The sequence below is a fragment of the Xenopus laevis genome, chromosome 3S, assembly GCF_017654675.1.
Source record: "Xenopus laevis strain J_2021 chromosome 3S, Xenopus_laevis_v10.1, whole genome shotgun sequence".
Classification (NCBI taxonomy): Eukaryota; Metazoa; Chordata; class Amphibia; order Anura; family Pipidae; genus Xenopus; species Xenopus laevis.
In genome coordinates, this window is record NC_054376.1 from 59,335,906 (window position 1) to 59,358,643 (window position 22,738).

General features: G+C 38.6%; 1 protein-coding gene across 2 annotated transcripts in view; it reads left to right on the plus strand.

The window, feature by feature from the left end:
* Window positions 1-22,738, plus strand: part of csk.S (C-terminal Src kinase S homeolog) — a 48,505-nt gene that overhangs the window by 21,705 nt on the left and 4,062 nt on the right. For both annotated transcript variants that reach the window (XM_018255562.2, XM_018255561.2), the window contains 11 exons: window positions 7,415-7,490; window positions 7,736-7,849; window positions 10,150-10,262; window positions 11,386-11,605; window positions 15,228-15,321; window positions 15,989-16,054; window positions 16,297-16,396; window positions 17,267-17,357; window positions 18,657-18,730; window positions 20,092-20,287; window positions 22,541-22,627. In XM_018255562.2, the coding sequence (XP_018111051.1) occupies window positions 7,476-7,490; window positions 7,736-7,849; window positions 10,150-10,262; window positions 11,386-11,605; window positions 15,228-15,321; window positions 15,989-16,054; window positions 16,297-16,396; window positions 17,267-17,357; window positions 18,657-18,730; window positions 20,092-20,287; window positions 22,541-22,627 (1,170 nt within the window). In that variant the 5' untranslated portion in view covers window positions 7,415-7,475. The remainder of the gene's footprint in view (window positions 1-7,414; window positions 7,491-7,735; window positions 7,850-10,149; window positions 10,263-11,385; window positions 11,606-15,227; window positions 15,322-15,988; window positions 16,055-16,296; window positions 16,397-17,266; window positions 17,358-18,656; window positions 18,731-20,091; window positions 20,288-22,540; window positions 22,628-22,738) is intronic.

The following is a 22,738-nucleotide window of genomic DNA, read 5'->3' on the forward strand; positions in this document are numbered from 1 at the left end:
AACTTTTATAAATAGACATACATACATTTTAAAAATTATATTTTTTAGGGGGAGGGAGTTTGGGAAGTTTATGCACTTACATAAGCCCAACTGAATGAGCTCAAATCAAAAGGTGAGGTATATTTTTCCTTTAAGCATCTAATTACATCCTTGTGCTCTAATAGCCAAACATGCATCTGACTGCAGCTGATTTAGCCAGAAGCTCAAAATTATCGGGAGCTTCTACTGAGTATCAATTTATCAACAGACCTAGAAACAGACAACAAGATGTTGAATACACCCCAACAGAATGAGTCCAAGCATGGACACCAATATGTATTTGCAGTCGGGCTTCTAAATCAGTACGGTTTATGCATATTACATTTTGCCTACTATTAAATTGCAGCTTAATTTGACATTGAGGTTGAGGCTGCATAAAAAAAAGCTGGCTTAGTATCAACTGCTTTCCTCTACATCTGCACCTGGAACAATTGTATCCCCCAAGGGCACAGTTTATAGTGAAGAAATGCCAACTCTCACATTTATTCACAGAAATCCGCGAGTGTTTCTGCACCCAGGCGGGTGCAATCGTTCCGGGTGCAGGCAAATAGGAAAGCAGCTGCTGGCGTAGGAGCTGATTTTTGGCAAGCTTATTTACACAGACCAAGATCAGCCCACACGTGGTATTAGCCTATGTTCTTTAGCATATTCTATGTGTTAAGTGTCCTGTTTTGTATGGCTATTGCTTAAGAACAAAATTTTCAAATATTATCCCAAACATGTAATTCACCTAGATAATAAACTGTTTGTAGGTGTCAGTGATAAGATCAGAAGGATTTCCTTGTAAGAAAATTTCCAATGTAACAAGTCAAGAACTTGAAAGAAAGAGTGAGTAAAAGCTAAGGTTCGTAGAATACAACAGGCTCTGGACCTTTACATCCCAACACCCTTATTTCTTGTCCTCTCATGCATAGAATGGTAAAAGAAGGCTGTGAGTGGTGAAACTATTTATTTCCTAGAGCAGAGAAAATGCAGTTAGACCAGACTCATTCCTTTTCCTCAAGGCTCTTAAAGGTACACCTTGTTCTTTTAAAATCGCCAATCCGTGAAGCCGGAACCAAGAAACTATTTGTCGGTTTCCATTTATAGTATAATTAAGGTTTTTCTGTGTCTGAGAAAGGGCGGTGGTTGTCAGGTGTCTCTCAGTTGCTGCTGTTTGTCTATGTCATAGAGATACTTAGTGCAGTTGTTATGGGGTGGAGATCTGGACAGCTGGAGCCCCTTAGATAAGCTAGTGTCTGATTTAAGTAAACAGATATTGTGTCAGCTACAAGAAAAGAAACCCTTTTAAGGGTAATGACACGCAGTGCTACTTTTTGCCCGAGATTTGTTGTAGCTACAAAATGCCAGATAATACCCTTCCATAGACAATAATGAGAATTGTCTCAATTGCAGAATTGCTCAAAAATGCATACAGAGGTATTTTTGAGCGATTACAAAATTTGAGTGTTTTAGAAGAGATCATTCTCAGTACTGTCTATGAAGGGTATTTTCAGATGCTTTGCAGTTACAACATATCACAGGTGATGAGTAGCACCGTGTGTCATTGCTCTTAAATAAAGCGGTGCTTCAAAATAGCTTGCCTCTATTACTTTAATGAAAACAAGCCATGATTTGTGCAACTGATTATTTCCATTATTAGCCACCATTTTAAGTGCAGAGGATTTCGCAGCGATCCGATGCGCTGCGCAAAATCGCAGGCGTCACGTCGGATGCGACAAGGTAAGTAATGGCAGTGTCGCATCGTTGATGCAACGCAACACGACTGTCAGATGCAGACGCAGCGTGCAGCGTCTGCATCCGACAGTCGTGTCGCATCAACAATGCGACACGATGGGACAATTGAATTACTTACCTTATTTCCGTTGCATCCGACGTGACGCCTGCGCTTTTACGCAGCGCATCGGATCGCTGCAAAATCAGCCGTGTAGTCTTGCCCTTTTAACACTTAGAAATTACATTACCTTTATTATGGCCTAAACGTCAAGTAATGTTAATTAATTACATTTAAATGGCTTTTTAAGATCTAATTCTATCCCCAGATTTTACTGGTCATTGAAAATTTATATGGGAAAACCGCTTAGAATTCATTCTTTGGGCAACCTTTAACTTCCCCCCCCTATTTTAACAACCCATGCGTTACTATTTGCTGTCCTGCATGTCCTGCACTATTTAATAACCCCTTACCCACAGGTATGTACAAACCCTGGAATTTAAACAAGGAACTTGTTATCTACTAGAAGTTATCATTCAAAAAAAAAATAAACGTTGAGTTTATGACAGAGTGGCATATTCATGTGTGTGTTTTTTTAGAGTTGCATTTTATAGTAGTTTAAGTTTTATATTACATTGTTTTTTTTGCTGCTCCTCTTGTATATCCGTTAGTCATTGACCTAGCCAGTGAATCTGCCTCTTTGGTGCTAGCCTTCGTTTCATGTGATGTGTGGGTATAGGTGTAATGGAGAATACAATTGTATATTTCAGTGGAATACAAAAGTTTTTGATGTTTTGGTGGATCGTTTGCTTCTAAGAATCAAAGGTGTCACACGTTGCAATCAATTGTAACAAATACGTTTAAATATACAGACATTTATTTCATGCTTGACGATTTCAACATTTCATGCGAACTAAAGTGGTCAGTTGTGCTTGGTTAGTACTTTTGCAGTTATTGGTGCTGTACCTTTCTATTTGTATAGGGATTATATATGCACATGTATTATAATGGCTGCAACACATGGTCATTTCTCTTGATATCAAGGGCAGCCTTTTGCTAAAGTCATATCCAACACTAACAAGTAAATTATGGGCATATACGGTAGTAGGAATCCACTTTTCACATTATACATGATGTTTAGAAAATGCATCCTGCAGGTAGAATTGGAACCGTTATTTCTACCAGCCATGCCCTTTTAAAGGGATTCTGACGTGATTTTTATGGTTTAGTTTTTATTTCTAAATTACATGTTAAAACTGCAAATAATTCTTAGATCTACCAGTCAGCTGCTATCTGGTTACCTTCCCATTGTTCTGTTGTTAGGATGCTGGTGAGGGGGGGGGCGAAGGGAGGGGGTGATATTGTCACGATCGCTGCCCGGAGCAGGTCCAGGAGCTCCGGGCGGCGCGTCCTCCCCTGCCGGCGTCGCTCCCAAAATGGCGGCGCCCATGGCCGTCACGTGGGTAGCGGCGCCAGCGCGATGACGTCAGCGCAAGGACGCCGATGACGTCACTATGGCGCCAAATTCAAATATAAAAGCCATACCAAGACGCCAGAATGGCGCCCAAGTATAGGATTCGTTCCTGTGTGTTTCCTGGGTTTCCTGTCTGCTATTTTGAAGACTTATCTTGTTCCTGTTTGTTGCTGACCTCTTGCCTGGACTTTTGGACTTTGCTGATATTCTGCCTGCCCTTGAACCCTTGCCTGGACTTTGGTTATTCTTCTGGTTTACCCCTTTTTGGACACCGCAACCTTGACTCCCTTGTGGGCTTCCTCCTTGATCCTGACAACCTCCCTGGTGGGAGCATCCCGGCTCCCTGACAGATATCACTCCAACTTGCAGTGCAGCAGTAAAGAGTGACTGAAGTTTAGCAGAGCACAAGTCACATGACTGGGCGTAGCTGGGAAACTAACAATATGTCTAGCCCCGTGTCAGATTCAAAATTAAATATAAAAAAAATCTGTTTGTTCTTTTGAGAAACTAATTTTAATGCAGAATTTTGCTGGAGCAGCACTATTAACTGATGTGTTTTGAAAAAAAATATTTTTCCTATGACCGTATCCTTTTAAGTTACCTTTTTTTTCCACTATCCCACCAACGATGAAGAAGCCCCAAAAATCAGTCTGACATCTGCTCCTCTATGGGCAGCAGCATGCTAGGTGTTTTCTCATAGAAACATTGATGGCAAAAAGGCCAATCTCCTGACTTATCAAACTCAGCAGATCAGCCTTTTCTCCTCCTGCATTTCTGCACAGGCAAAGAATATTCCTCTGTGCAACTGGCTTAAAAGGAAGTATTATATGAGAGGGTTGGATAAGAAACCACAGAGGTGCAGTAGAAATACAACCAAAATTTATCCTGGCATAATGAAATATTTCATAAGGGAAATGATGGCATGAGAGCATACCTTTAAATTCACCTGAAAATTGTTCTTTGTGTGATCCTTCTCCAGTTTGCTAAGCTTGGTTCCACACAACACAATGTATAGTCACATTTACAACTTCTGATGTTGGTTTATATAGATGTGTGCGGCTTCTTAGGGATAAAGTATTTGATATGATTTTGGCTTATCTAGTGAATCAGACATTGTGCTGCGGTATAGTGCAAAATGTTTCACTAGATGGATCATTGTGCACCCTACTGTGCTATGATATTTGACTTGTATGTTTGTGTGTAGGAGAAATGAAAGGCTGTTAAAGATATGATGCTAAATCAAGAGTCCCTAAACATTAGGTTTTAGAAGTAGTTCTAATGAAGCTGAGGAAATGAGTTGCTCCACGTTTCCATTTACTCACTGGAAGAAGAAACATCCGCCAGCCTGTGTTGTTTTCTTCCTATGTGTTATATTTGTAATGAGACTAATGCAAATAAATGTTGACAGCAAGCTACATCAACTATGACAAACTCTATTATTGTCTTTAATTATGATATAATATTCAAGACATATTGGGCTTCTGTGTATATTATCAATAAGCCATGTCTTGAAAGATCTAGTGTGCTGGCTTTTTTCATCTAGTACTGCTATGCTTTCCCATAGCTAATTATAGGTCCCCAGCAAAGCCACCCCCCAACCATAGCAGCCATTGACCCAGGAGCAAACCATGGTCCCCTTTATAGGTCTCCTGAGATAGACGGCTGTTATATTTGACCTCTTCAGTTCTGGTCCCTGGTTCTCTTGTGTTGCAATGACAGGTGCACATGTGCACTGGAAGCTAATACCTGATTGGCTTACAGTGTGCATCATTCTGTTTGTCCATCAGTGCTAAGGAGCAATGGACTGGATGTGAGGTGGTCAAATATGGTGACTACAAACCCAAATGTGCTTTAAATGGTCTGGCACGGGAGGAGCAGAGCCATTGTTGGGAGCCTGGCTGCTGTTTTTGGGGAGGACCAGGACCCTTTGGTGCATAATTCAATCATTATTTTCCTTTAAGATGCGTTACCTTATTAATCAGCTGAAGTATGCACCATGTTCATAATATGTTTATAACCAAAGTCAAAGGGTTGGCTCATTACTTTTCCTATTAACCCATATCTGCTGCTCAAGCTGTTGCTTTGCTCTCTCTGTGATATGCCTTTCCCTCCATCCTTTCTTGCTCCCATCTCATGGATATGCTGTTCAGTCAATTGCATGCTTATTTCCTACTCTCACTTCTCCCGTCACTGCTATTTCTGTCCTCTCCAAATTAAAATCATTATCTAAAATAGCAGCCAACAGCTGGGACTTAAATATTTCTCTTTGCCCCTAAAATGTCCAGCCAGCCTTGTTCTCTGTGCAGCTGAGCTCCTGGATTTTGTGCCCTGCGTAGCTCACACAGCCCTCTTGGGAGGCTCACTGCTCTTCTAAATAACCACACACAGCTGGGAAATGCCATAGTTAATGATTACAATAATTTAAAAGCCCCCAGAAACAGCAAAAAATACTTCTAAAATACAGTGTCAGGTGGGTGAAATATGAAGCCACATTGCATTTATTGGCTTTCAAAAACTCCTCGTTTTTTTCCTTAACCAGAAAATATGAGAAGTATGGAGATCCTGTTTAGTCCCCTGACCTTACATTCCTTCATCTCTGTCTACTACTAAGAAATCCCCCTTCCTAGGAATAAGAAGGAACTCTCCCCACTGATTCATTTGCATATGTCACTGAACTTTTCATTTTCACACACAAAATACTTCCTGTTCTACATCTGGTAAAAATACTAATTTTTCTGTTGCTGCCTTTTGGTCAATATCTTTTTCCAAAAAAAACATGCAGACCTTCTTTTTCTGTGACTGCCATTGCCTGATGACTGTCATCAGTTTGTCCTTGACTTCTTTCACTCATTATCACACCCTTTCTAAGGCTGCCCATCAGTCTATTTGACCACTGCTTCTTTTGCACATTGGAACCAGCCAGCTCCATACAGTGGCTTAACTAGATATTACGGGGCCCCACACCAAATTATTTTTCAGGCCCCCAAAATGTTTAGCGGTTGACTTGTTTTACAAATATTTATTGAATCTGTATATGAATTAGGGCTTCTTAGGAACCCTATACCTCCAGGGCCCCCTGCAGCCGCTGGGTCTGCTTTCTCTATAGTTACGCCCCTGTCTACATATATGTTTACATAGCTCTCTGCTTTCTCTCTCCGGAGCACGTTTCTGCTCTGCCCCACAACTTTTCTCCCCATTATTCCCTGTGTCCTTCCTCTCTGCATGACTTGCTGAAGCACCCAGCCCTCTTATCTCACTAAAAGCACACGTAAGGTAATAAGTGCAAATGCAATCTGCAAATGGAAGGAAGATGTAATGGTAGCCAATTCAGTAACTAAGTGAATGCCAGTTTTAGCCTTCCCAGCCATTGCTAAATATGTGGATCAGTGGGAAGGAGTTTAGACCAGCAGTGGTACAATTAGATTTTATTATATGTCTTAATTGAACATTCAGTTGCAATGTTACATGTGAGTGCATTCTGATCCAGACAGGACAAGGACAAAATAAGCGGCGCTTGGAATAGCATGTGTGGCCAAATCGTATTGTAGCACAAACTCTGACATGAGTATGGCTGCTTTAAAGGGGACATTTTCTCATTTGTTTAACATGCATTTAGTGAATAGGACTTGTGCCAAACATCATTTTTGTCTATTGTTTGAATACTTGCCTCGCAAGGAACAAACATGCAGTAGCTTAAATGTCCTAGTTTTATTCAAGCAATAACAAAACCATATTTTTTTTGTGCTGAGAACAAGCCCAATTCTTTGAACTTCTGTGAAACATGGTTCTTTAATGTTGAGTGAAGAAAAATAAATTACTTGTATATTACAATGCTTGGTTGTTCTAAATGATAAAAGTTGATTTTTATCAAAGAAAGGAGGCCGACGCATTCAAACTTTAGTACAGGGAGGAGGACATCCTTTCATGGTGATGGGATATGTCTCTGCTAGTGGCGCAACATTTGCTTAAAAAAGATATGTCTAAAGCTTTGACAGTGTAAATTGATCTTTCCCATCCTGCTTTCCTAACTTACTAATGCAAAACAAGCTGGGAAAGATCACTTCACACTGTAAAAGTTTCGGAAATATTTTATTCAAGCAAAATCCAATACCGTGAGTTACTTTGTGCTAGAGTATGTCACATTAAGTGAAAGTTGCTGACTGGTTTATTTTATTTATTTATTTTAGGTCTGATGATACTGTGTGGATATTTCTCTCTGTGAGACTTCTCAGCATATATAGCCCCAACATGTCGGTGGTGCAGGTAGGTTGTACTGATAACATCCGAACTTTACCCAGTCACATCCTTAGGGTTATGTCGCATGTGTAGTATTTTGCCCCAGGCCATTTCTTTGTCTTCTTTATCTATCAATTTATTTCATGTATTCTCACATCTCCTCTCTGTATTAGCCCATCTTCTTAGACGCTTGTTAAATGGTTAACATTTTTAAAGTTCATGCTTGTTGTGATGAGACTTTCATTTTTCTTTTTCTTCCTCCTTTTTCAAAGTCCCCTTGGCAGGCTGGCACAGAATGCATTGCTAACTATGACTTCCAGGGAAAGGGTGAGCAGGACCTTCATTTTAGTAAAGGTGAAGTGCTGACCATCGTGGCTGTGACAAAGGTAACAAAGGGAGAACTGTTTTATGTTTCTGTGTTAGTGGTGTCAGAATTAGATTCAATAATATGTTGACTTAATACAGAATGTCTAGGTCCATGGAAATGCTGAAGGGGCTCATCTTGCCCATGGGCCTCCATTTGGACAATTTTGTTCTGCTGTTTGACAAATCACAGACCATATCACACAGTCACTGTTTTTTTTTTTAATTCTAATCAGAATTAGCATGAGGTATGTTTTGTGATCATACCATAATCCAAGATGATCTTATGCATCACAGAGCATCATTCTAAGCAGATTTCCAATATACATTAAACTTTTTAGTGGCTTTAATGAATTCAGTATACAGTTGGCTGTTTATATTTTCTACATTGCTGTTTCTGACTCCTGAGACCATGTAACAGAGGTCAGCTGAGTAAATGATTTAACTAATGTCTGCTATCTTGTTTCAAGTCGGAACAAGGAAAGAATGTAGAGAGCAGAAAGGTATAAACAAACACCGCTATCAAATTGCAAGCAGATTTACGAGTAACCACAAAAATGTCTAAAGTATGTTGGAAAGTGGCTAAGAATTAAATTTTCATTCACTATGCAAAAAAACTTTTTTTTAACTTTATTTAATGAATATATCTGAAAAGATATTGACACGTTTTGATGTGTTATTTTGTGCAAAAGTATTTGGAACTGTAAAAATAAGGTTAGGAACCAGAAAGGACTATGACAGTTTAATATCAACTAGATACACATTGGTTACTGCCTTAACATGACATGCATGTGTAGTAGTCTACAGTGGGTAGCGCCCATGCGGGGGGGGGGGGGGGGGAGTGATGCCTCATGAACCATAGCTTATTTCAGTTTAAATCTAGAATGATGTGGTCTGTTATTTCTCAGTAATTCATAGCACTGCTACAGAAGTTTTGATCATACTTTCCATAGTACAGATGAATCTGTAGCCCAGTAGGCAGGATGAAGAATATTGTATGGCCACAACACCATATATGCAAGTGCTAGCTTAGGGAGTAAGGCATACTGGAAACTGTAATCGTGCAAAGGATGTAGTTACTGCTGCACTAAATGGTCCAAGCTCATGTTGTCATCTTCTGTGTCTCTATTCATTTGAAATAGGATGACTGAATTGTCTCAAATTGGGACCTTTTACCCAGTGAAGTAAAGCACGCAAGTATTAGTGACTGAGTTGATTTGCCACGTGCCAGGAAGTTCATAGCTTAGCAAGCAGCATTCACTCTGGGGCTTTAGGCTTTTACTTGGTGATGTGTTAAGGCCTAAACTGCTGCACTCCCCTCAAAGCCTTTCTACAGCACATCTTTCACCATAGCACCCACTGTAGCAAACCGGTATTGCACAGTTGTGTAAGTTGTGACATTAGCCAAACTAGCGGAGCTTCTAATGTATGGCCAGCTGAAGGCGCATGGCCGCTTTCTAGCAAATCCACCAGGAAGCCAATTTCTTGCTACTTGCCCTGCATGCAAGTAATTCACGTTTCCATGTTTATTTTATACTGAATACACGTTTTATTCAGTAAAAGCTTTGGCAGCACACTGTTTACACAGTCTTTCTTATAGTAAAAGGTATTGCACAGTTACCAGCTTAAAATATAATGTGCAGATTTTATAAGCAGGGCTACACGTGAGGCCTTAAAGGAGAACTAAACCCCCCTTGTAATAAAAGCCCTCATTAACTTCCTGCCATCGCCTCCCTCTCCACACGGTACCTTCGTTAAAAAGAAGCCCCTGAAAAAAACTCTGACCTTAAACTGCAGAGCAGCAGAGTTCCCAGGCACCATCTTCTGGACTTTTATGTTCTTTTGGGACTCTTCGCTGCCACGAAGCCCGCGGGCGCAGTTGTGCTAACCATGGAATCAGCTTTAACTGCGCATGCTCCCATCAGCATTCAGACTCGAAAGAACACGAACACCCAGAAGATGGTGCCTGGTTATTTAGGCAGTTTAAGACAGTCAATAGAAGTGTGACCACTCAAGACTCACTCCACCACACCATATCCCTCCAATCAGCTCTGTAAGCTCAACTGTAATGTAGGTCCAAATAATCAATTCAGGCGGCACTCTGGATGAATATGAGGATGTTTATTACACCTTGTTAGGGTAAGAGCTAGCTAAGGCACAGCGTGGTGAGGGGGGCCATGGCAGGAAGTTAATGAGGGCTTTTATTACATGGAGGTTTATTTCTCCTTTAAAATTTTGCAATGGTTTTAACCTTGAATTTTGTTTTGTTGGATTAACTTCATGGGGACAGAAACTTTTATGCCTCTCTATTTTATTTATTAAGGATTCCAATTGGTACAAGGCAAGGAACAAAGTTGGGAGTGTTGGATTCATTCCTGCAAACTATGTCCAGAAGAGAGAAGGAGTGAAATCTGGAACCAAACTCAGCCTTATGCCGTGAGTATAATCAACAAGAAAGCAACAAGTTCGAAATGTCTAAGCCTTCATTTGCTATTAATTCGCTGTATTTCTAAGAGAGGTTAACATTTTCTTTACTAAGTCATTCTGTGAGTCTGTCATGAAAACAATACAGTCAACATCAGATATTTACTATAAAAATGTGATTAGTAGCAGATAAGAGCTGTACTTTTTATCTTGTGATGATGCCACAGGGCTCTGCTGAACATCATTAAATGCTGCTGTGATTTTGGCCCTGTTCACAAGGGCTGCAACTATGCTGTGGCAACCATTGGTTCTTCATCTTTGAGTTTTTGTGGAGAGTAATATTCTGATACAATTTGCACCTGTTTTTATAATTTTTTGCTTTTTATTCATTAGCTCTCCAGTTTGCAGTTTCAGCAATCTGGTTGCTTGGGTGCAAATTACCTTAGCAGTTATGCGTTGATTTTAATAAGAGACTGAATGAGGAGAGGGCCTGAATAGAAAGGTACCAATAACTATACATTTGTAGCCTTACAGAGCTTTTTTAGGTGGGTTCAGTGACCCTTATTTGAAAGCTGGAAAGAAGGCAAATCATTCACAACACAAATGAATAATGAAGACCAGTTGAAAAGTTGCTTTGAACTGGCCACTCTATAATATACACTCTATAATATACAAAGTTTTTTTTTATATATATATATAGCGATTGAAACAATTCAGCATCTAAGGGATGTTTGCTGAACTGCCAGACTGAATCACCAGAGAGAGGAGCATTATACTGAATTATACCACACACATACCATATTATAATTTAAGCTTAATTTTTCAAAAAAATTATCAAAAAGAAATAAAATATTGAAAACTGTTGAAAAAATTGTTCTTTCTGGTGTACTATCTGAAATTAACTGAACTGAAAAGTGTTTGGAACTGAACAACTCCATTAATATTGCTAGCCTATAAGTGACTGAAAACAAATGTACTTTGTGCTTAAGTCTAATATATTTCATAATCAACAAGTGCCAAAGAACATAATTTAAACCAGTTGTATACATTTAATGGTTTTAATTTGAATGCAAAATGCTTGTCAGTCAATTTTCTATCTTCTTCTATTAGCTTATTCTTTCACTCTGATATACAGGTGGTTTCATGGCAAGATAACCCGAGAGCAAGCTGAACGTCTCTTATATCCTCCCGAGACAGGCTTATTCCTTGTGCGAGAGAGTACAAACTATCCTGGTGATTATACTCTATGTGTGAGCTGTGAAGGGAAAGTGGAGCATTACCGCATTATCTATTCTTCTGGCAAGCTGAGCATTGATGAAGAAGAATACTTTGAAAATCTCATGCAACTGGTGGAGGTATGAAACCAGGGCCATCCTCAAAGGGAAAGGTGTTGAACAAGAATCTGGTTAGGATGAAGCCATATGCTGATGTGGGTCTCCAGGATTTCTGATGTTTTAGAATAAAACACTTCATGTTCCCGGTTTAGACCTGTAACCTGCCAAAAAAGGAAAAAAAAAAATATTGAGTTTTGATTTTTTAACATGCAACATAATATTATTATTATTATTATTATTATAATATAACATCAGGGAGGGGTTTAAAATGTTTTATAAATAATTTTAAATTACACGGGTGCCTACATCCTGCTGAAATCAATGAAATGACCATAGTCGACTCAGCTATGCATAGTATGAATTGCCATACTTATCTTCCCAAACAGACACTTTTATTACAACCTTTTGGAGGGGTCTTGTCTGCAAAGAAGTGCCATTTTATCTGGCAGGTAATTGTTTCAGAAAACCTCCTGCAGGTCACCCATATGATTTATGATATATACAGAAGTTGTTTTTATAAAAAAAAAAAAAAGTCAGCGATTGTCCCTTTTTTCCTAATCTAGTCTGTCTGCACATGGTTTGCTCGCTGCGAATTTTCATTTTAGCAAATTTTGGCCAAAAAAACAGAATTCGCCTTTTACTAAATGTGCTCCACTGACCCCATGGTTGATTAATTTTCACATCCTCAGACATCCCACAGCTCTAATTTTCAGCCTTTACTTTAACCAAAACCACTGGGTAGTTCCACAGTATAAGAAAGGAGTGTGGGAATAGCTGGCAATTCAGAGTTTGCTGTATTATTATTATTAACATGTATTTATATAGCTCCAACATAATGCGTAGCACTGTAAAGTAAATGTGATTATACAACTACATCACATGAATTACATATATAGAATATATGGAGTAACAAACATCACAATCAATACAGGTACAAAAAGGTGAGGAAGGCCCTATGCATAGGCATAAAGTCTAAAGGGAAGGGAGTAATAAAATGAATAAGGTGTTTCAGTTTTTTGAAGAAAGCACTTTGCAGATTGGATTTATACAAGGCTATTTTGTGTCTAGCTTTAGAGAAAAACAAGAAGGAAACGGTAAAATTCTGTAAGAAAATCCTTATTGTGCAAACAGTGCATAGGATTTTATAACATTGAAAAAAGCATATCAAGCCATTCGGTGTGCAGGCCCAGCCTTGAAATGAGAATGAAAGGCCCCAGGCCCTGCCAGATCACTTTTGATAGCACATTTAAGGGAGGCGACACCTTGAAAGTATATTGACACCTTAAAGGGGGAAGTTAAGTATAAAATAGAATAAGGCTAGAAATGCTGTATATCGTATACTAAACATAAACATGATCTTACTGCACCACAAGCCTAATCAAACAAATGATTTATGCATTCAAAGTTAGCCACAGGGGTTCACCATCTTGTAACTTTGTTAAACATCTCTGCAAGACCAAGACTGTGCACATGCTCAGTGTGGTCTGGGCTGCTTAGGTATCGTCCTAAATTATCAAAACAGCACAAGTCAAATAATATCTGCCAGAAGCCGATACAGCAAGACTGATTAATAATCAGAATATACAGACTGCAGTGGGTCCTGTGTTGTCATGTAATCTAATGTGGATTTTATAGTTTTGTATTGTTTAATACAAACTTTCTCCAACTCTGCAGAACCAGTGGCTGCAGCAAAATAATCCTCCAAATAGAATCCCAGTTTATCTGTTTAAATCTGGCTCCCATGATCTTTGTCCCTGCAGCTGGAGTTGGAAACAGTAAAGGGGACGTAAAGGCAAAAATCAAATCCAATACAAATCTCTATACAGTCGCTGACTGCTCTACAGGGAAAAAACAAAGCTGCTTGAGTTCTGCATGGCTTGGAAGTAAGGTGGGGGCTCCCCCTGCTGTTCATAAGTATGACTGTTTCTCTGCACAGCAGTTAGGGACCGTCTGACAATTCCTATCCACAGCAGTAAATAAAGGGAGAATTTCACTGCATACAGTCAGGTTTCTTATAAAAACGGTAGGCATTTTTTAATTGAAGTATATTTTTTAATTAAAGTATCTTTTTCATTAAAGAAAGTAAAAATGGGATTTTATTTTTTTGCCTTTACATGCCCTTTAATAGTAAATTGAATGACAAGGCTTTAACAGTTAACCAGGAGACAAACTAATGTCAAAAAGACACATATCGTCTTCCTTGCCCTTCTCCTCCCAAATTGGCTGCAATATCCTTGTCATCAAATATAATGTTAAAACAATATACTGGTGATTTTGGTAGCCTGGTGTAGCATTTAATGCAGCTATTTCAATGTGGTTTTACAATCTTTATACTACAAGATTTTTATTCACATCTCATGCGGTCTCTGGTATCGTTATCATATACAGGAATACATTAAAGGGTTTGTTCACCTTTGAGTTAACTTTTAGTATGGCAATATGGGGGTGGTATGCTTAGGCAATTTGCAATTAGTTTTCACTTTTTATCATTTGTAGTTTTTGAATTATTTAGCTTTTGTATCAGTAGTTTTCCAGTTTCAGGTTTCAACAATCTGGTTGGTAAGGTCCAAATTGCCCTAGCAACCATACATTGATTTGAATAATAGACTAGACTATGAATATATAAGCCTGAATAGAAAGATGAGTAATAAATAGCAATAAATTAGTTGCATCTGTTTTTTAGATGTGGTCGGTGCCCCCCCCATTAGAAAGCTAGAAACTGTCAGAGGTAAGAGGCAAATAATTAAAAAATAAAACGTAAAATAATGAAGACCAACTGAAATGTTGCTTAGAATAGGTCATTCTATAACGTACTAAAAGTTAACTTAAAGGTGAACCACCCATTTGACAGAACTTAAAGGTAAGTTGCATCTCTATGCTGCTCTTTTTGCCACTGTTCTTTGTTGACTTCTCATGGAACTTGGTTAAGCATTAATGTTATAGTTTGGTCATGTATACCACAAGATGCTCACATTAAGCAAGTAAGTGTTGCCACTATGCAATGTTTATACCATGTCATAAGCATTTGTGCACGGTGCAGCTGCTGATCTAAGCCATGCAGCATTCATTTCTTCCTGATCATGACTAACCCCTCGCCCCGCTTCCTGTGCCAGGAACTGAGATAGACTGAGATGACAGAGCAGCGCTAATCTAATATGTTCTGCATTTTGCTGCAATGATACTTTGAGGTTTGTGCTGCTGGCAGAAATACAGAGAATTACTGCTGCAGTTAAATAACCATAATTAACCAGAACTGATGCTGATTTTATATTCAGACTCAAATATAAAGTTGTCTCTAACAAGATGTATTGCCAAGAAATTTATGATAAAGAAATATTGTAAAGTAATAGAATAGAACACATAGGAAGCTTTTAAATAGTCTGAATAACCAGCTTTTCAATTTGTGGTATGCTAGTAATGCCAAAGCCATCTGTTAGCAGTTTCCTCTTAAACAGTCATCACCATGCCATAACTTTTCATTCAGAAAAGATTAAATCCTTGTAGTTTTCTTGATTAAAATTGTGTGGTTGTGCATGGTCCTCTAGTGGTTGAAGGAGAGAACTGTATGTACTGTGTTGTTTTTTTGTGCTACATACATGTCCTTTATTCCCACACATTTGAACAACTCTATTTCCTTTTCCAGCACTATACCAATGATGCAGATGGTCTGTGCACAAACCTGATAAAGCCCAAGTTGATGGAGGGAACAGTAGCCGCCCAGGATGAATTTTCCCGGAGTAAGTATTATTAATGCAGTAAGAGCACGGCTTTCTCTTTCTTAAATGCTTTTGTTTTTCCACTTGGAATCAATTGACAGTATGTCAAGCAAGGATCTTTTTAGCTGAGTTTGTTGGAAGAACATTGTATCAGAGAAAACTTGGAGTTGGCCCAAAGCACCAGATGCAAAGTTCCCTCTGAACTGTCAGATTTGAATAGTCAAATTATAATTCAGATTCTGTTCCAAATTTGGAAAACTTTGCTGGAGGATTTGGTATTTGGCTAAATCCAAAAATTATGGATTTGGTGCAACCCTACACTTCATATACCTTATACCTACTATTGTTGCAGAAATAATCACTCGCCTTATTGCTCTCCTTAAATCATGTACCATGTGTGTACAAGCATATACAGTATGTATAATATACCATAGTCATTTCAACTGGCCTTAGGAAATATTTCTCTACTACCACTGTTTTACCGAATAGCATACCCTAATACTCTACATGAGATTTAATGTAATCGTTGGTATACTAAACCTTTCCACACAAATAGTGTAGCATCACAGAAAACTAGATTTTCACTTACATATTGGCCCAATTTGGTTTCCTTCATTTTCATGTTCTGTATTCCACCTCATAACTTCAGGTATTTGTGTCCCACTCTTGCAACTTTTGTATCATTCAGGTGGCTGGGCCCTCAAGATGAGAGATCTTAAACTGCAGCACACCATTGGCAAGGGAGAATTTGGAGGTAATATAGTATATATGCTTATATCAATGGTCCAGACTCTCTGGATAATAGCCTCACCTAAGGGGGAAAAGTATGTTGGGTTTCTTAGACACATGTCATAAAAAGAGTTGGCTTGATATAATAGCTTGTAGTTGTTCATTCATCATTATTAATTCCCAATATTTACAAAATAACTACAAATACTTAAAGTAAGATACTATTATTATGTGCTGAGATAAATATATTTTATACTATAATTGCAGATGTCATGCTTGGAGAACTTCAAGGAGTGAAAGTAGCTGTTAAATGTATCAAGAACGATGCCACGGCACAAGCATTTATAGCGGAAGCTTTGGTGATGACGTGAGTTGAGGGGAAATGTCACAACTTATGAATGATTCTGGAGCGGAATTTGAGGCTTCATTTTTCAGTGTCATTAAGGAAAAGTCAGCTTTTTAAAAGCAGCAATGATCCAGGATATCAAACTTGTCACAGGGGGTCACCATATTGCTCAGTGGGCTCTGAGCAGCTGTTGAGAAGCTAAGTTTAGGGGTCATCACAAATTATCAAGCAGAAAATGAGGTTTGTCTGTAATATAAGCTAATGCTACAGGCCTGATTATTAATTTCTGACCAGTACAATTGCACTGGTTTCTGTGCTTCCATGTAGTAATTAGCTGTATTAATTACTAATTAGCCTTATATTGTGACATTTATATTCTATGTGTACTGTATATTGTGAGACAGTCCCTAAGCTCAGTAACTGACAGCAGCACAGAGCATGTGCAGTGAATCAGCAGAAAAGAAGATGGGGCATCTTTACTGCTAAAGGGTTATGGTTGCCTTGGGCTGTTACAGAAGCCCAGAACATAATATACAACATTTCTAGCCTACTTCTTTAGTTAAGCTTTAGTTCTCCTTTAAAGGGGCCCTCTACCCAAACAGTGTTTTTGCACAGTGAAAGAAAATGTTTATATTCTCTGTTTTCCTGACTGTGATTTATGAAACCATGTAGCAGAAGCCAGAACTGTTGGAGACCTAACTCTTCTTAAATCTTCTTATATGTGTATAAACAAAGAAAAGAAACATTGAAAATTTCGTCTTAGAATGCATATTGGAAAGCTGCTTAAAATTGCCTTTTCTTTCATTAAGCAAAAAACTCTAATTTATTTCAAGCACATTCACAGTTTGATGTAATGTAGTATGTAGAATAAAATAAACTGTTTGTCTTTAGGCAATTACAACATAAAAATCTGGTACGGTTGCTGGGAGTGATTGTTGAAGATAAAAGTGATTTGTTTATCGTGACAGAATTCATGGCAAAGGTAACGACTTTCTTCTCTCTACCCTCAATTCTTAGAGGAAACTCTTCTGCTGTTGCTCTTCTTAGAAAAAACTTAAAGGGATACTGTCATGGGAAAAAAATTTTTTTTCAAAATGAATCAGAATTCAGCACTGAAATTAATTTCTCAAAAGAGCAAACAGATTTTTTTATATTCAATGTTGAAATCTGACATGGGGCTAGACATATTGTCAATTTCCCAGCTGCTCCCAGTCATGTGACTTGTGCTCTGATAAACTTCAATCACTCTTTACTGCTGTACTGCAAGTTGGAGTGATATCACCCCCTCCCTCCCCCCCCCCCCCAGCAGCCAAACAAAAGAACAACGGGAAGATAACAAGATAGCAGCTCCCTAACACAAGATAACAGCTGCCTGGTAGATATAAGAACAACACTCAATAGTAAAAAACCCATGTCCCACTGAGACACATTCAGTTACTGTACATTGAGAAGGAAAAACAGCAGCCTGCCAGAAAGCATTTCTCTCCTAAAGTGCAGGCACAAGTCACATGACCAGGGGCAGCTGGGAAATTGACAAAATGTCTAGCCCCATGTCAGATTTCAAAATTGAATATAAAAAAATCTGTTTGTTCTTTTGAGAAATGGATTCCAGTGCAGAATTTTGCTGGAGCAGCACTATTAACTGATTCATTTTGAAATTTTTTTTTTCCCATGACAGTATCCCTTTAAGAAAAGTTATGTGACTTTTCTCTATTCTTTTCCAAGCAAAGCAACATCAACATCTGGTAGGCACAGTTGTTTTTTTTAAAATAAAAATACAGTTATGACTTATTTCCGGATAAGGGACCCTTATGTAATTTGGATATGTTAAGTTATGTTATGGATAAGTCTACTAAAAAAATAATTTAAACATTAATTAAACAAAATAGTTCTGCTTCCAGTAAGGATTAATTATATCTTAATTGGATCAAAAAAGAGAAAAAGTAAATAATTTTGAATTATTCAATTACAATGGAGTCTATGGGATATGGCCTTCCTGCAGTTCGGAGCTTTTTGAATAATGGGTTTTTGGATAATGGATTACCGATATATATATAATATGCCTGCTAAACTACATATCTGATGATAATGATGATTTCAGCTGTCTTATTTATTCTAAAATGTACTGTGCTCATTTAACAGAGCAAATTTCCAAGTTCCCATCCTGATTAAGTCCGAGTAACAGTTTAAAGATAAAGCAATAAACCAGGAGAAAAGACTTGCTGGTGCCTGTATTTCTTTTGCCATATATACTGTGCCAATTTTTGATCTTCATCTTTAGGGAAGCCTAGTGGATTATTTGAGGTCTCGGGGAAGGTCGGTGCTAGGGGGAGAATGTCTACTAAAGTTCTCGTTGTAAGTACCCAGCAAAACTCTACAAAGTCTGTATTGTGTTAGTGACGCGATTTGGTAAATCCTTCTAAATGTACAAATTAGAGTTTTCATGTTCTAAGTTTCATATTTATTGACATTTAGAAGTAGTATAAATGCCTTGCCAGTGCTACAAAGCACTCTGTACAACCAGTCCTTATAAAACCACAACATAAACGTAATATACCATGCCCTAATTCAGTAACAAGTTGTAGTTAAAGCATACTGCCTTAGGCTACTGGCACCCAGAAAGATTTGTTGTCTGCATTTAAATCTGTGCTACTGCATCCAAAAAATCTCCCTGAAATGCTTTCCCAACAGCAATAAAATCGCAGACGTGTAAACATAAGCCCCTTCGTTTTCCGAGTTCTCCTAAACGTTGCTTCACATTTAAACCTGCACTACTGCGGGGAAAGTCTCCCTAAAGTGCTTTCCCACTGGCAATAAAGCAAAACACAGCTGGGAAAGCCTACGTGGCACGTAATTTTCTGAAGTCGCCTTAAGTTGGCTCACGAGGAAACTTCGCCCCCGACTTCGGAAAATTAAGTTACGTGCATGTTTTCCCCATCTGTGATTTACATTATAGGCAATGGGAAAGCAATTCAGAGAGACTTGTCCTTGCGGTAACGCATGTTTAAATGCGGATAACAAATCTTTCATCTGCCATGACTAGGGTTGCAACCTTTTCTGGAAAAAAAATACCGGCCTTCCTATATATTTATCTTTTTTCCCCTATTAATAACATTGGGACCAATCATTATTTTTACCGCCCAGTAAAATACCGGCCAGGTGGCAACACTAGCCATGGCCCTTACTGGGCCTGGGTATAAGCAGAGCTCATTGGGTGGCAGTACCCTTAATCTAAGTATAGCTTCTAATTTTAAAAGTTTAAAATGCATGTTGCAATTAGTGATACAAATGTATTTAAATATGAAGAAGCTTTTACGGTTTCTTTAAATGTGGAAACTCAATGCATTTATGTAACCATTGAAAAATGCAGGTGCCATACCAGATCTCCTAGACCCTACCAGTCACTCCCCCTTACAGCTTGTTGTTGTAGTAGGTGCATACACCCAGTGGCAGAACTACCGGCAGTTCGTGCATGCAAATCCACTGCGAAAAACGCTGTACGGCCTGCACCCGGGCCCCGCACCATGTAGTTACATCACTGTACCAGCTGACCAAAATCTTAAGGGGTTTGAGCATACATAGTAGTTGATCTCTAAGGGACCAGTTAGTAAGCAATGCATTACCAATATATCTTTAAACATTGTGAACTCATTTCACTGCGGATTAATCTGAGCTCTCTCAAAGCTCTAGTTTATATATTTCATTTGTCCCCACAGCGATGTATCAGAAGGCATGGAATATCTTGAAAGTAATAACTTTGTGCACAGAGATCTAGCCGCACGAAATGTGTTGGTATCGGAAGAGAATATTGCTAAGGTCAGTGACTTTGGACTCACCAAGGAAGCATCTGCCATACAGGATTCAAGCAAACTGCCTGTTAAGTGGACAGCACCAGAAGCATTGCGGGATAAGGCAAGTGTAAAAATGCATGCTTTATGAGTATTCTATATCTAGTACTTTAAAATATATGTAGGACAAGGTACTAGGGTTTACCTTCCAAAAAAGTTTAGGCTCAATGTGCAGCCTGGACAGCAGCAGGTGAGGGACCAAGGATTTTTTTGGAGTTTTGCAGCAGTGTTCAGTAGATATGGCAGATGGAGGGTGATATTAAAAAGGCTTTTCTTTCCCAGAAGCTTATGGCCAATATATAGCCTGGCTAGCAACAAGTGAGGATATTTTTATATCAGTATAAAAATAAAAACTTGGCAAACTAGGCTGTGCAAAGTAAATAATGTTTTCAATATAGTTAGTTAGCCAAAAATGTAATGTATAAAGACTGGAGTGACTGGATGTCTAACATAATAGCCAAAACACCACTTTCTGCTATGCATCTCTCTTGGTTTCCACTGGGGGGGGGCATGGTTCATAACGGCTTTTTAATCTGAAGGGATACTGTCATGGGAAAACAGTTAATAGTGCTGCTCCAGCAGACTTCTGCAATGAAATCCGTTTCTCAAAAGAGCAAATAGATTTTTTTTATATTTAATTTTGAAATCTGGCATGGGGCTAAACATATTGTCAGTTTTCCAGCTGCCCCCAATCATGTGACTTGTGCTCTGATAAAAACTTCAGTCATTCTTTACTCCTGTACTGCAAGTTGGAGTGATATCACCCCCTTCCCCCTCCCCCCCAGCAGCATAACAACAGAACAATGGGAAGGTAACCAGATAACAGCTCCCTGATACAAGATAAAAGCTCCCTGGTAGATCTAAGAACAGCACTCAATAGTCAAAAGCCAAGTCCCACTGTGACACATTCAGTTACATTGAGTAGGAGAAACAACAGCCTGCCAGAAAGCAGTTCCATCCTAAAGTGCTGGCTCTTTCTGAACGCACATGACCAGGTAAAATGACCTGAGATGGCTGCCTACACACCAATATTACAACTACAAAAAAATTACACTTGCTGGTTCAGGAATTAAATCTTACGTGGTAGAGTGAATTATTTTCAGTGTAAACAATGTAATTTAAAAAATAGAAACTACACCATAAAAATCTTGACCGAATCCCTAAACCCCCTTTCTAATAAAAACCCTCACTACCCTCCGTAGCCCCCCCACTCCCACCCACACAGGAGTTAACTTTAGCCTATTCGGTAATCTTCGGATCATCATCCGGTGCTTCGGTAATCTCTGTCACTTTCAGCGCATGCGCAGTTGTAGCGAACTGTGCAAACTGCTCCGAATGCGCATGCACCTGCACCGAGCTTCTGGACGACAATCTCCCCAAACTGCCTTCACATGTCTTCCCATCCGATATAATGAAAAGTCGCTTGCGCTAAAGCACACGCTGCGCTTCATTTTCCGAAGTCGCCGAAGTTTCCTCGTGAGGCGACTTTTCATTATAGCGGACGGGAAGACACGCAAACGCAGTTCGGGGAGATTGTCGCCCAGACGAGGCGATTAAATCTCCCCGAATCTGCCCGTGTGTCTCAACCCTAAAAAGGGAATGTGTCTTTATTTCTTTTAAGGTTTGTGGGAATCTGTATACTCAAATGAAAAATATAGGGCAAGTAAATAATTTTGATTTGAGGTAGAAGTGAGCAGTTAGAATAGAAATAGGTGAAGTATTGTATTGGCAGCTAGTTTCCTTAAAGGTTAGTGGCAGTGGCCCTCCTGAACAGCAGAAGTGTTTGTCCATGAAAATGTGCAGCCAGGGCAACAGAGAACAATTGCTTAGTGTTGACTTTACTTTTTAGTTTTTCCCAGTAAAACAATACAACCTGAAGTTAAAGGCCATTAACAACACAAAAAAATATATTTATGTTAAATGACATCAGTAAACTATTCATGGAATCATGTTTACTTTCAAAAAGTCTTAGTCTTTATTTTATCATTTGCTATCAGTTTTGCTGTACTCTGCCATTGTTTATTAGTTGCATGCTTAATAATAATAATAATAAGATAATTCCTTTTTGTCCAGCACCCAAATTCCCTTATAAGAAAAAACTGCAAATTTTTTTTATTTAAAAAAGATCTCCAATTCATTCAGTGCATTGGTGCTTTGTTATTCTGACTTTAACCTGCAGACTATCAGGAGTGTTAATCCTTATTACATGGTTCTTGTTTTTTAGAATGGCAAATCCAGTGTTTTTATTATAATCTTAAAGCTATGACAAAGTTGGATTACTCAGTGACTTATAATTATATGTACATTTGTTTTGCAGCTCTTTTCGACTAAGTCTGATGTGTGGAGTTTCGGAATTCTGTTATGGGAAATTTATTCCTTTGGCCGAGTGCCTTATCCTCGCATTGTAAGTCACAGGGTGCCATACATATATATATATATACATATACATTTTAAATTTATTGAGTGGAGAAAATGTAGTTCTTCTGTAGATTTGATGATGCGACACATTTGAGAT